This window comes from Dermochelys coriacea, chromosome 13 (assembly GCF_009764565.3).
Source record: "Dermochelys coriacea isolate rDerCor1 chromosome 13, rDerCor1.pri.v4, whole genome shotgun sequence".
NCBI lineage: Eukaryota > Metazoa > Chordata > Testudines > Dermochelyidae > Dermochelys > Dermochelys coriacea.
The window spans coordinates 1,285,171-1,298,877 of record NC_050080.1 but is presented as its reverse complement, the minus strand read 5'-3'; the positions used below and the strand labels follow the sequence as shown (position 1 = coordinate 1,298,877).

The following is a 13,707-nucleotide window of genomic DNA, read 5'->3' as shown; positions in this document are numbered from 1 at the left end:
GGGTATTAGGCAGAGACTCCAAGACGTGTGACTCACCAATCGGGAGAAAGGGTCAAGCTAAAGGGCAACAATACAGTACCAAGTACCAACACTGCCTGTTAAAACTATAACTCAGACTTGCAAAAGGAACATAGATTCAGTCTGACATGTCACAGAATATTTTTTTGGCTTCACATTATCAGAACTCCCTCCCCCCTTAATGTGGCAGAGCACATATCAGCAGGGCCTGGCAAAGTTCAGGGCTGCTAGAAAAGCAGCAAAAACTAATGAGTAGTGATTGCAGCCACAGACACACAAAGATTTCAATCCAAGAGCCTTGGACTAACTGGGGGAGGGAGCTCCCTGTGTTCAAATAACTGCAATTCTGAGAACAAATACTTCATAGGAAGAGTCAGATTATCAACAGATCTGAAGCACTCATTTTGCTCAGTGTAGAGTATTCTGAAAGTTCCCACGATATAAAGCAGGAGTCCCGTCAAATACAAACTGTGAGCTGCACTTGGTAGCTTGGAAAAAAGAGGAGACTAAGGGTAGGTCTACACTACCTGTAGCCATCGATATATCAGGGGTCGATTTATCGCGTCTAGTCTAAACACGATAAATCGATCCCCGAGCGCTCTCCCATCGACTCCGGAACTCCAGCGCTGCGAGAGGCACAAGTGGAGTCGACGGGGGAGCGGCGGCAGTCGACTCACTGCCATGAAGATGCCGCAGTAAGTCGATCTAGGTACGTTGACTTCAGCTATGCTATTCTTGTTGCTGAAGTTGCGTACCTCACATCGACTCCCCCACTAATGTAGACCAGGACTAAGGGGGGATATGATAGAGATATATAAAATCATGAGTGGTGTGGAGAAAGTGAATAAGGAAAGTTATTTACTTGTTCCCATAATATAAGAACTAGGGGCCACCAAATGAAATTAACGGGCAGCAGGTTTAACACAAATAAAAGGAAGTTCTTCTTCACTCAGCGCACAGTCAACCTGTGGAACTCCTTGCCTGAGGAGGTTGTGAAGGCTAGGACTATAACAGGGTTTAAAAGAGAACTGGATAAATTCATGGAGGTTAAGCCCATTAATGGCTATTAGCCAGGATGGGTAAGGAAAGGTGTCCCTAGCCTCTGTTTGTCAGAAGGTGGAGATGGATGGCAGGATCACTAGTTCATTACCTGTTAGGTTCACTCCCTCTGAGGCACCTGGCATTGGCCACTATCAGTAGACAGGATACTGGGCTGGATAGACCTTTGGTCTGACCCAGTATGGCCATTCTTATGTTTTTATGTTCTTATGTAGTACAGTTACACTCAGCACAGCCAAATCATGTATCAAAAATTATGAAGAAAAATGTATCCATTTGGAAGGAGACACCCTTACATTCACGGTCATCCCTTCACCTTCTGAAACACTCAGCACCTACATTTATTAGGTAAACAGAGCCCTCTTTAGCCTTTGGGGTGTGAAGGGGCGGGGGGGCAAGGTTAGAAGCCATGGAAAGGAAGGAGCATCAAAGTGTGGAGAAACTGAAGGGAAAAGCACTAATAATGAGGCGAGATCAGGGAACAAAAGAGGGGACAACAAGGAAAGGCCAAATCCAAAAAGAAAAAGAAAAAATGCTTTGAAGAGAAAGTTTTAAAAGGGATAGCAGAAATGGGTGAAGAATTATAGGGTGGGAGCCTGAAAATACTGATTTCAGAGTAGCAGCCGTGTTAGTCTGTATTCGCAAAAAGAAAAGGAGTACTTGTGGCACCTTAGAGACTAACAAATTTATTAGAGCATAAGCTTTCGTGAGCTACAGCTCACTTCATCGAGAGACACATGACATCAGTATAAACAGGAAAGTGAAGAAGCAGCAGAAGTGAGAGAGAGCGCGCAACAAATGAAACAGTACGTTTTACAGAAAGTTTGAGAGAGAGCATTCTGTAAAACTCTGATAATGGCGGTCTGGATGTTCTAGCCAAAGTCCATCTGATATTCCAGGCAACAGACAACAAGACTGTCTGCTCCTAGGGGAGCAGCTGGGCACTCAGCACTTTTGAAAACTAGGACATTTATTTGGGTGCCTAAAAAAGACTTTGCAAGCCTTAAGCCCCATTTTTTTAAAATTTTTGCCCAAAAATAGAATACAAACTAGACTTTTAAAATGGCAGGTTCTAATAATCTAAGGTATTATTAGTAACACAGAAAGGAATTTATTTTTAAATAAAATTCAACCTGCCCTCCTCTTTTTCACAACATAGCCACTACCAGCAGAGTCTCAGCAATGCCAATTTTTAAAATTAAAAATGTTAATTTCAAATACAATTTACAGGTCATACCTGGCAATAATTGCCTTTAATCACATGATCTTTCACACAACTGAACCTGAATCTGCATCTGTGATTAAGAGATTAACTTTGGGCTCAAGCAAGGAGCGAAGGCTCATAGTGGGTGAGGGAGAGGGATTGCACATGACCTTACTTTTCTGGATTATCTGGGAACTTGATCCGCAGCTCTTGGTTTTTGTAAGACCTCTTCTCAAAAGTGAGAATCATCTTCTTCACCGAACTTTCATCCAGAGGCTCATCCTAGCCAAACAAAACAAATATCACTTAGCTCTCAGAGATGGATGCAACACCAACCTAGCAATAAGTAAGAGTAACCAACAAACTGAGCTAGTCCTGGATACACCTGTGATATAAACAGTAACCAGGAGCAAATGGCAATCAGAGACGGAAGCTCACCAAAAGTCTCACTGCAGAAGGCTGACATAGCCCTAGTGTGAGCCACATTTAAAGTTTAAACAAGTCCAGTTAACGAAATGTTTCCATGAGACCCATAGAGATTGTCTGCATAAACAAGTGCATCTATGGCGGTAAATAAAAAAAGCTATTTAATGGTACTGACATGAACTAAGCTACCAAACAGGGGACTTAAATTCTAAAGGAATTTTTAAATTCTAAGCACCTTGGACTACTGGAAAAAACAGAATCCTCAGATGATATTCTTGTTGCTAAAGACTGGGAACTTGCACACTACATGATTCCCAAGATTCTAGCCAATCAACAGGGCTTTTGCTTGATCCATTCATCTTCCAACTCAAACACTAAGGAAATCCCGCATTATCTGTCTCAACCGTCAACCACAGCAGCAGTGGCAATAGCTCAACATCAGAAAGTAGAAGGAGAGTTCAGAGATGAACGTTAGAAATGCTGCACACAAAGGACAATGATATTTTTACAAACCCACATGATTCCAGAGTGGCAAATGTCACTTGTTTTTCATCAAACACGACAGACAGCAGGAAGCAACTATCTCCTGGATTTATAGCAACCCATTTGTTACAGAAGGGCCAGTCCTGCCTGGATCTCTGTCTCCAAGACTTGAAATCATTTACCCTTGATAGCTGTGTGAAAGAGATGGCAATTTCCTCCAATATCCTTGAAAGACCTTATTGTATTAAGTTTATGTATTACTGTGGGCTGGGATTGTATGTAACCTCTATAGGGGGAGACATAAGAACTGGGAGTATGGACTTTTGGGACAATAAGGATTAAGTGGATTTTCAGGGGAATCCCTAGGGAGAGGTTAAATTCCCCAAATTCGGTTATGCAAAAATCTAGCCTTTTGAAGCTACTGAGTATCTGTTACAAAAGTCCAAGATCAAAGGCCCAAGTTCTATAAAGAAAGGACTGAACTGCTCAGCCTTTGTTCTGGTTCTAGATCTAAGGCGATCTAGATCTAAGGTGAATTTCTAGATATGGGGAAAACCCAGCTGTGGGTTTGGAAGAACTAAGACATACTGGAGCAATAGGATGGAGTTGGTGTAATCTATGGTAAGATTTTTAGCATGTGTAAGAACTTATATTGGTTTTTACCTGTTTTCTCAGTAATGTTTTTATTTTAAGATTAAACATTCAGTGTGACAACTTATACCTGTGAGCAATACACTGGTCATTGCCTTCAGAGAGAAGGCACAGTGCAGGTGCCAGCCATCAGGCAGACTGGCTTGCCAAGGATATCACAGTGTAATACTGGGAACTGTGCAGCATTAAAACCCCAGATCAAAAGGGAATGAGACACAGGTCTCCGCCCAGGTGAAGTGACAACTAGGAAGTGCCCTTGGTGACCACAGAGGGGGGAAAACAGGTGCAGTTGCCCTGAAACTGTGCCAACCTGCTACCCTAATCCTGTGGCCCACATCCTTCTCCCTACAGAAGGACGTTTGCTTCTTTACTGCTGCTACAGAGCTAGCAAGAGAAGGAGGGTGGGTGAAGCTATGAGGCTGAGTGTACCTATGAAACTAATGGATTTAGAAAATTAATAAGAACCAGAAGCTACTTCCTGTCACAAATTTTAGAAGTAGACTCAAATAGTTTACACCTAAAACAGAGATTTTATATTTTGAAAGTTTTTTCCAAGCCTTCTTAGGATCTTTCGTTCATTATTTTAGAAGCCGCCTTTAAAAATTATTAAAAAGAAAAGGAGGACTTGTGGTACCTTAGAGACTAACAAATTTATTTGAGCATAAGCTTTCATGAGCTTCAGCTCACTTCATCGGATGCATTCATTGAATTTCCACTGAATGCATTCGATGAAGTGAGCTGTAGCTCACGAAAGCTTATGCTCAAATAAATTTGTTAATCTCGAAGGTGCCACAAGTCCTCCTTTTCTTTTTGCGGATACAGACTAACACGGCTGCTACTCTAAAACCTTAAAAATTATTGTATTCCCTGAAGGGTTAGAAATTGAAACAATAGACTTGTGATGTTTTGAGCCCCAGGAATGAAAATGACCAGTCAGTTTAATCATCCAAGCAGAGAGAAATGTAAATCTTGCGTATATAATTGTGTCATTCATTTTCATATTTTCCATTGTTAAAATGGAAAACATTCTCCTTTTTCCTCCAAATATTTTTACTGCACAGAGTACGACAGGTACAATTAGAACTACCAATTGACAGTATCCTTCTTAAAGAGGGGACAGTTTTGGGCCCAGACAACCTTAAAGCACCCTTATTTTTCTCATTAGATGTATGTGGTGGAAAAGGCTCTGATTTGAAGAGGTGACTACATCTCAGGCAGCCCCATCCCCACAGAACACTGGAGATTTACCTCCTCTTCTTCGTCTTCTCCCTCCTTATCAACCATCTGAAGAAGTTTTTTTTTCTCATCATCAGTTTCGTCCAGTGCAGCAGCTTCCTCTTCTCGGTGGCGACTACGCTCCCGTGCACTGGCTTGTTTCCGCCGTGCTTTGATATCCTCATCTTCATCATCACGGGGCCTTTTTGTCCCTCTGTTGGGCTGAGGTAAGAGAAAGAAGAGGAAATAAAAGTGAGTGAGTCAAGAACTTGTGTCCCTTTATCTCAGAGCCCGAGAGACAAAGCTTATTTATTTTAAGAACAGCTAATTAGATTTCTAGATTTGCTTACAATACTTTTACCAACTTTGAAAATTGAAATAGAGATTACTTTAGTGATGTTTAATGTCATAAATATAAGACTAGTACCAGCAAGAGCTGTGTCACCTTCTTCCCTGTGTTGGCTCATGAACATCAATCAGGACATCACATCCTTATCATGCAAAACCCCTGGAACTTCAAACCCAAGCAGGGTTTGGTGGCCCAGCTGACTAGGCAATGGTTTTGTGAAGTGGATACATTTTCACTTGGGAACCAAAGACTTGTATCACTTGTGAGCCAACTCTCAGATAACCCAAGGTCTAGAGGTGAATTCACTGAATTTCCAATACTGCACCCTCGTCCTCTGACTCACCTAGGTGAAGACTCAATTCTGAATTATTTTCCGTACCCAAAATCCACCTTGGGTTGGATGTCCAATTAATGCAGAATCAGGCTCATCATTTGCACATCCAGGGCAATGTTGGGCCTGTAGGCAGCAGTTCAGCAGAGGCAGGACATGAAAGTTTGGGCACTACATTTGCATAATACATTTGCTTGCAACTTTGTGTTATTTTCACCCACAGTTCCCACTCACCAGGCAAAATTAAAAGGAACCCAGAGAAGGAAAAAAGGGACAGTAGTTCTTCTTAGGGTGGACAGTGAAAGCCTGAAAGCGCTTGGGTTTGGGATTTTAGAAAAAAAAATCAACTTCCCTTCCTTAAGAGATAGGAATGTTAAGTCCTGTCTCCTCTGCCTTCTGCTGGAAGGCAAGGGAGATGGAATGAGAGCTCTCAGCCTTATATTGCAAGGACAGCAGCTGACACTTTCACAAAAATCTTTTCTGCCAACTGTTTAACAGGTGTCTGTGTAACTAGGTATTAATTTAAAAAAAAAAAAAAAAAAAAAAAACCTAAAAATTCCTCCCCTCTGCGAGCTGTTGAGGTTTTGGTTCCATGATATTTGTGATATAATAACCACACTAGTCTATCTTGCACCCATAGTTTTCCACCTAACTTTCTATTGTACAAAGCAGATCTCTTTTCTGAAAAATCCTCTTTGGCCTTCTTAAGATATCAAAACCACAACTCTCTCCTTTTCTGGTCCTTTATCTACAATCTTAAAATCACAGCCCACTTCCACAAAGGTAGCAGCTACTGTTTCGCTGCCATCAGGACTCTTCCTGACTTTGAGGACAGAGAATTTAAAATAAATAAATATAAATAAAAATAAATCAGCTTTGGAGAAGAAAAAGTGGAAGTGTCACTTTCTTGTCAGCTCCCATAAGAGCACAGGCTTCCAAGTGGGAATTTGCAGCTCCACAGCATGCTGGGAACTTTAGCCCCCAGGAGGTACTAATTCTTTCAGACTCATAAGCCAAGACCTGCTGTGATTTTGATTAAAATGAGTATACTGCTGCAGACCAGTTACGACACTGACTCAGTGCAAAATCTGAGAGCATTTCATTTATTTTCAGAGATTCCACAGAGTTTAAGGGGCCATCATATCATTTAGTCAGATCTCTTGTATATCACAGGCCATGCCATTTCATCCTGATACCCTATATTGAGCCCAATGACTTTAGTTAGCCTAAGCATTTCAATCCACAGGAGAGGAAACTATTATGTCCACTGGCAGAGAACAAAAGAGACCAATATGACACCAACGGTTGTGACCCAATGGCAGGGAATTGTTTAGCTGAGATACCCACAGGATCCTAGCACACTCACTGCTGCAAATGAAGGCACAAAAAACCCTAAAACAAACCAACATCCCAGCCAATGTGATCTGGTTGGAAGGGAGGGGGATGTTCCCCATCCCAAATCTGGCAACCAGTTTGACTCTGACATGGGGTCGGTCCTGGGGCCCGTTTTGTTCAATATCTTCATAAATGATCTGGAGGATGGTGTGGATTGCACTCTCAGCAAATTTGCGGATGATACTAAACTGGGAGGAGTGGTAGATACGCTGGAGGGGAGGGATAGGATACAGAAGGACCTAGACAAATTGGAGGATTGGGCCAAAAGAAATCTAATGAGGTTCAATAAGGATAAGTGCAGGGTCCTGCACTTAGGATGGAAGAATCCAATGCACCGCTACAGACTAGGGACCGAATGGCTCGGCAGCAGTTCTGCGGAAAAGGACCTAGGGGTGACAGTGGACGAGAAGCTGGATATGAGTCAGCAGTGTGCCCTTGTTGCCAAGAAGGCCAATGGCATTTTGGGATGTATAAGTAGGGGCATAGCGAGCAGATCGAGGGACGTGATCGTTCCCCTCTATTCGACACTGGTGAGGCCTCATCTGGAGTACTGTGTCCAGTTTTGGGCCCCACACTACAGGAAGGATGTGGATAAATTGGAAAGAGTACAACGAAGGGCAACGAAAATGATTAGGGGTCTAGAGCACATGACTTATGAGGAGAGGCTGAGGGAGCTGGGATTGTTTAGTCTGCAGAAGAGAAGAATGAGGGGGGATTTGATAGCTGCTTTCAACTACCTGAAAGGGGGTTTCAAAGAGGATGGCTCTAGACTGTTCTCAATGGTAGCAGATGACAGAACGAGGAGTAATGGTCTCAAGTTGCAATGGGGGAGGTTTAGATTGGATATTAGGAAAAACTTTTTCACTAAGAGGGTGGTGAAACACTGGAATGCGTTACCTAGGGAGGTGGTAGAATCTCCTTCCTTAGAGGTTTTTAAGGTCAGGCTTGACAAAGCCCTGGCTGGGATGATTTAACTGGGACTTGGTCCTGCTTTGAGCAGGGGGTTGGACTAGATGACCTTCTGGGGTCCCTTCCAACCCTGATATTCTATGATTCTATGATTCTATGTAAACAAGACACACCAGCCAGGTACTAAAGAAAGAGGATTCTCTGTACCATCTCAGAACACTGGCCATCCCATCTAGTTTCTCCAACTGAGGCTAATCTTTGATGCCTCAGGAGGAAGGCAAAAACCCAGAATGCATCTGGCCAATTGTGTATCTGGGGACGGAGTAGGTGAGGGGATCCTTCCTGACCCCCGCTGGTGCGTGGGATGAGATGAAGCACGAGATTTAAGTATAGTGACTGTCCTAATGTAGAGCTGCAAATGTTATGAACATATTAAGAGATAATGCATGCAATCCTGTTCTCTCCAAGGGTCCAGAAGGACAGAGATAAACAGGGGAATTCGTAGGCTCCAAGGCCAGAAGAGACCTCCATAACCATCAAGCCCAACCACCCCACACACGCAGAGGCCACAGAATTTCTCCCAGGAGCTGGATTAAAAACATACCTTTTAGAAAGGTAACAGATTTCACCGTCAAGACTCCAAGCAATGGTGAGTCCACCACCTCTCCAATAAGAGGCTCCAATATTTAGTTTCCATTGCTACTACGTTTTTAAATTAAATTAAAGACAGGCAACTGAAAACTTGGCTGTCCACATTATGCAAAAGAGACTGGAAGTTGTGACCATGTGCAAAGTGCAAATGGAACAGCAGGCTCAACGTAGTTTTTTAATGGACAGAAAAGTAGCATAGTTAGGGGCACTGTGCTGTTGAAGATGCCATCTTTGGGAGAAGACTTACAATTAAGGTCCTGTGCGCATATAATCATGAGAAATGGCTTGGCACTTCTGGTAAGAATAGGAGAGCTAAGCCCTGGTCTCCTGCCAGGTTCATTCAAACTTGGTTAATTATATTCTGTCTGCCTAAATTTTCCCTGCTGTTTCAACTGGTAGACTGTAGCATTTGTCTTGTGCAATTCTACTGCACACTCTTAAGCAGCTGCTGAGGTCCATTCCAGAAATGGCTGTATTTCAGTGCCTGGTGCAGTAATGTATGTATAAACTGTAAAACACTTCAGGATCCTCTGGACTGAAAAATGCTATTTATTTCTAAGGGCATGGCTACACTGGAAACTTCAAAGCACTGTCGCGGGAATGCTCCCACAGCAGCACTTTGAAGTGCGAGTGTGATCGTGCGTGAGCTCCTAGTAAATCCACCACCACGAGGGGATTAGCTCCCAGCGCTTGGAGCCTGTCTATACTAGTGCTTTAAAGCACTCAGACTTGCTGCGCTCAGGGGGGTGATTTTTCACGCCCCTGAGCCAGCAAGTTTCAGCACTATAAAATGTAAGTGTAGACAAGCCCTAAAAAGTGTGCTCCTTACATGCCTTCTGGGCACATTAACAACTTAGGTTTCAGAGTAGTAGCCGTGTTAGTCTGTATTCGCAAAAAGAAAAGGAGTACTTGTGGCACCTTAGAGACTAACAAATTTATTTGAGCATAAGCTTTCGTGAGCTACAGCTCACTTCATCAGATGCATTTGGTGGAAAAAACAGAGGAGAGATTTATATACACACACACACACACACACAGAACATGAAACAATGGGTTTATCATACACACTGTAAGGAGAGTGATCATTTAAGATAAGCCATCACCAACAGCAGGGGGGGGAAAAGGAGGAAAACCTTCCATGGTGACAAGCAGGTAGGCTAATTCCAGCAGTTAACAAGAATATCAGAGGAACAGTGGGGGGTTGGGTGGGGGGGAGAAATACCATGGGGAAATAGTTTTACTTTGTGTAATGACTCATCCATTCCCAGTCTCTATTCAAGCCTAAGTTAATTGTATCCAGTTTGCAAATTAATTCCAATTCAGCAGTCTCTCGTTGGAGTCTGTTTTTGAAGCTTTTTTGTTGAAGTATAGCCACTCTTAGGTCTGTGATCGAGTGACCAGAGAGATTGAAGTGTTCTCCAACTGGTTTTTGAATGTTATAATTCTTGACGTCTGATTTATGTCCATTCATTCTTTTACGTAGAGACTGTCCAGTTTGGCCAATGTACATGGCAGAGGGGCATTGCTGGCACATGATGGCATATATCACATTGGTAGATGCGCAGGTGAACGAGCCTCTGATAGTGTGGCTGATGTGATTAGGCCCTATGATGGTATCCCCTGAATAGATATGTGGACAGAGTTGGCAACGGGCTTTGTTGCAAGGATAGGTTCCTGGGTTAGTGGTTCTGTTGTGTGGTGTGTGGTTGCTGGTGAGTATTTGCTTCAGATTGGGGGGCTGTCTGTAAGCAAGGACTGGTCTATCTCCCAAGATCTGAGAGAGCGATGGCTCGTCCTTCAGGATAGGTTGTAGATCCTTGATGATGCGTTGGAGAGGTTTTAGTTGGGGGCTGAAGGTGATGGCTAGTGGCGTTCTGTTGTTTTCTTTGTTGGGCCTGTCCTGTAGTAGGTGACTTCTGGGTACTCTTCTGGCTCTGTCAATCTATTTCTTCACTTCAGCAGGTGGGTACTATAGTTGTAGGAATGCATGATAGAGATCTTGTAGGTGTTTGTCTCTGTCTGAGGGGTTGGAGCAAATGCGGTTATATCGTAGCGCTTGGCTGTAGACAATGGATCGAGTGGTATGATCTGGATGAAAGCTAGAGGCATGTAGGTAGGAATAGCGGTCAGTAGGTTTCCGATATAGGGTGGTGTTTATGTGACCAGATTGACAGAGCCAGAAGAGTACCCAGAAGTCACCTACTACAGGACAGGCCCAACAAAGAAAACAACAGAACGCCACTAGCCATCACCTTCAGCCCCCAACTAAAACCTCTCCAACGCATCATCAAGGATCTACAACCTATCCTGAAGGACGAGCCATCGCTCTCTCAGATCTTGGGAGACAGACCAGTCCTTGCTTACAGACAGCCCCCCAATCTGAAGCAAATACTCACCAGCAACCACACACCACACAACAGAACCACTAACCCAGGAACCTATCCTTGCAACAAAGCCCGTTGCCAACTCTGTCCACATATCTATTCAGGGGATACCATCATAGGGCCTAATCACATCAGCCACACTATCAGAGGCTCGTTCACCTGCGCATCTACCAATGTGATATATGCCATCATGTGCCAGCAATGCCCCTCTGCCATGTACATTGGCCAAACTGGACAGTCTCTACGTAAAAGAATGAATGGACATAAATCAGACGTAAAGAATTATAACATTCAAAAACCAGTTGGAGAATACTTCAATCTCTCTGGTCACTCGATCACAGACCTAAGAGTGGCTATACTTCAACAAAAAAGCTTCAAAAACAGACTCCAACGAGAGACTGCTGAATTGGAATTAATTTGCAAACTGGATACAATTAACTTAGGCTTGAATAGAGACTGGGAATGGATGAGTCATTACACAAAGTAAAACTATTTCCCCATGGTATTTCTCCCCCCCACCCCACCCCCCACTGTTCCTCTGATATTCTTAGAGACTAACAAATTTATTAGAGCATAAGCTTTCGTGAGCTACAGCTCACTTCATCGGATGCATTAGCCTACCTTGCTTGTCACCATGGAAGGTTTTCCTCCTTTCCCCCCCCTGCTGTTGGTGATGGCTTATCTTAAGTGATCACTCTCCTTACAGTGAGAAAAGGAGTACTTGTGGCACCTGTTAGTCTCTAAGGTGCCACAAGTACTCCTTTTCTTTTTGAGAATACAGACTAACACGGCTGCTACTCTGAAATCTCCTTACAGTGTGTATGATAAACCCATTGTTTCATGTTCTCTGTGTGTGTATATAAATCTCTCCTCTGTTTTTTCCACCAAATGCATCCGATGAAGTGAGCTGTAGCTCACGAAAGCTTATGCTCTAATAAATTTGTTAGTCTCTAAGGTGCCACAAGTACTCCTTTTCTTTTTGCGAATACAGACTAACACGGCTGCTACTCTGAAACCTGTAAGGAGAGTGATCACTTAAGATAAGCCATCACCAGCAGCAGGGGGGGGAAAGGAGGAAAACCTTTCATGGTGACAAGCAAGGTAGGCTAATTCCAGCAGTTAACAAGAACATCTGAGGAACAGTGGGGGGTGGGGGAGAAATAACATGGGGAAATAGAAAAGGAGTACTTGTGGCACCTTAGAGACTAACAAATTTATTAGAGCATAAGCTTTCGTGCATCCGATGAAGTGAGCTGTAGCTCACGAAAGCTTATGCTCTAATAAATTTGTTAGTCTCTAAGGTGCCACAAGTACTCCTTTTCTTTTTGCGAATACAGACTAACACGGCTGCTACTCTGAAACATGGGGAAATAGTTTTACTATGTGACATCCGATGAAATGAGCTGTAGCTCACGAAAGCTTATGATCAAATAAATTTGTTAGTCTCTAAGGTGCCACAAGTACTCCTTTTCTATTAACAACTTAGAACACCCCACAGATCAACTTTGAAACGATGTATTGTTTGCAGCAGCCAGTAATTTAAAGCACCCCCCTACCAATTAGCAACACTTTTGTCTAAAACAAAAATAAAAACACTCTTCCAGCTAAAAGAAAAGGAGTAAGGAGTACTTGTGGCACCTTAGAGACTAACAAATTTATTAGAGCATAAGCTTTCGTGAGCTACAGCTCACTTCTAACACCCTCTCGGGGAAAAGCACTGGTAAACACATATGCCTTCCATGCTGCCCTGAATGGCAGACCATGCTCCTGTTTCACAAACAGCGATTTCCAGAGACAAGGATGTTCAACTGACTCCAGACTCCTGCTGCCCAAAGTTCAAACCTAAAAACTATCAGGAGAAACAGCTCAGGTCATCCCAAACGTTCCTCTAAAATGATTTCCACTGGAAACATGGAACTGCATTAACGCTACAAAAGCCACGAAAGAGTTAAAGAAAAATCAAGAATTTTCCTTGGATGTTCCTTGTGTATCCAGACACTTTCCAACCTAGACTCCAGGTTCTCATTTCTCTCTCCCTCTTATTTTTTAAATTAAAAAGCAATGAAACCGTAGCTGTAATGAAAGGCAAATGGTCTGTCGGATGCAAGCTAATGTACCATAGTAAGAGGCTACATCATCAGAATGAATTCTAAATTAAAACTGCACCATGAAACCAACTCCAGTTCCTCTGAGCATGCAATCTAGATCATCGGCATTTACAGGCTGTTTCAACCTCAATTATATCTTTTTTTGGGAGGAGGGGGTCTTCTCTAATATGTAGTAACAGAGTCATTATGACAAATTATGAAAATGCCTGGAGTGTAATTATTAATGCTACCAACACATTTGCAACAGAATATAATTGAATTTTCAGACAAACTTTGTTATGCAGGCGTTAAAGGTTTAGCCGATCATAAAAAATAAAGGAAAGAAAACTTTACAAGAACATTGCACATAATGAATACCCCAATAAAATCAGGGTTAATGTAAAATGTCTGGATTTCTGTTCATTTAAAAGTATAAAGAGAGAGTTAAGGTACCCAAACAACCTTAAGTCTGCCCCCATAGCACATACTCAACATCATCTCAAAGATTTTCTCAAAACTATGTGGTTTTTTTAAAACATTTGTAA

At 42.7% G+C, this 13,707-nt stretch overlaps 1 protein-coding gene across 1 annotated transcript in view; it reads right to left on the bottom strand.

The window, feature by feature from the left end:
* The window catches only part of CTNNBL1 (catenin beta like 1), a 101,269-nt gene that overhangs the window by 76,106 nt on the left and 11,456 nt on the right, over positions 1-13,707 (bottom strand). The window contains exons 2-3 of the mRNA XM_038369424.2: positions 5,090-5,278; positions 2,457-2,563 (exon numbers count right to left, since the gene is read on the bottom strand). Coding sequence (XP_038225352.1) covers positions 2,457-2,563; positions 5,090-5,278 — 296 coding nt within the window. The remainder of the gene's footprint in view (positions 1-2,456; positions 2,564-5,089; positions 5,279-13,707) is intronic.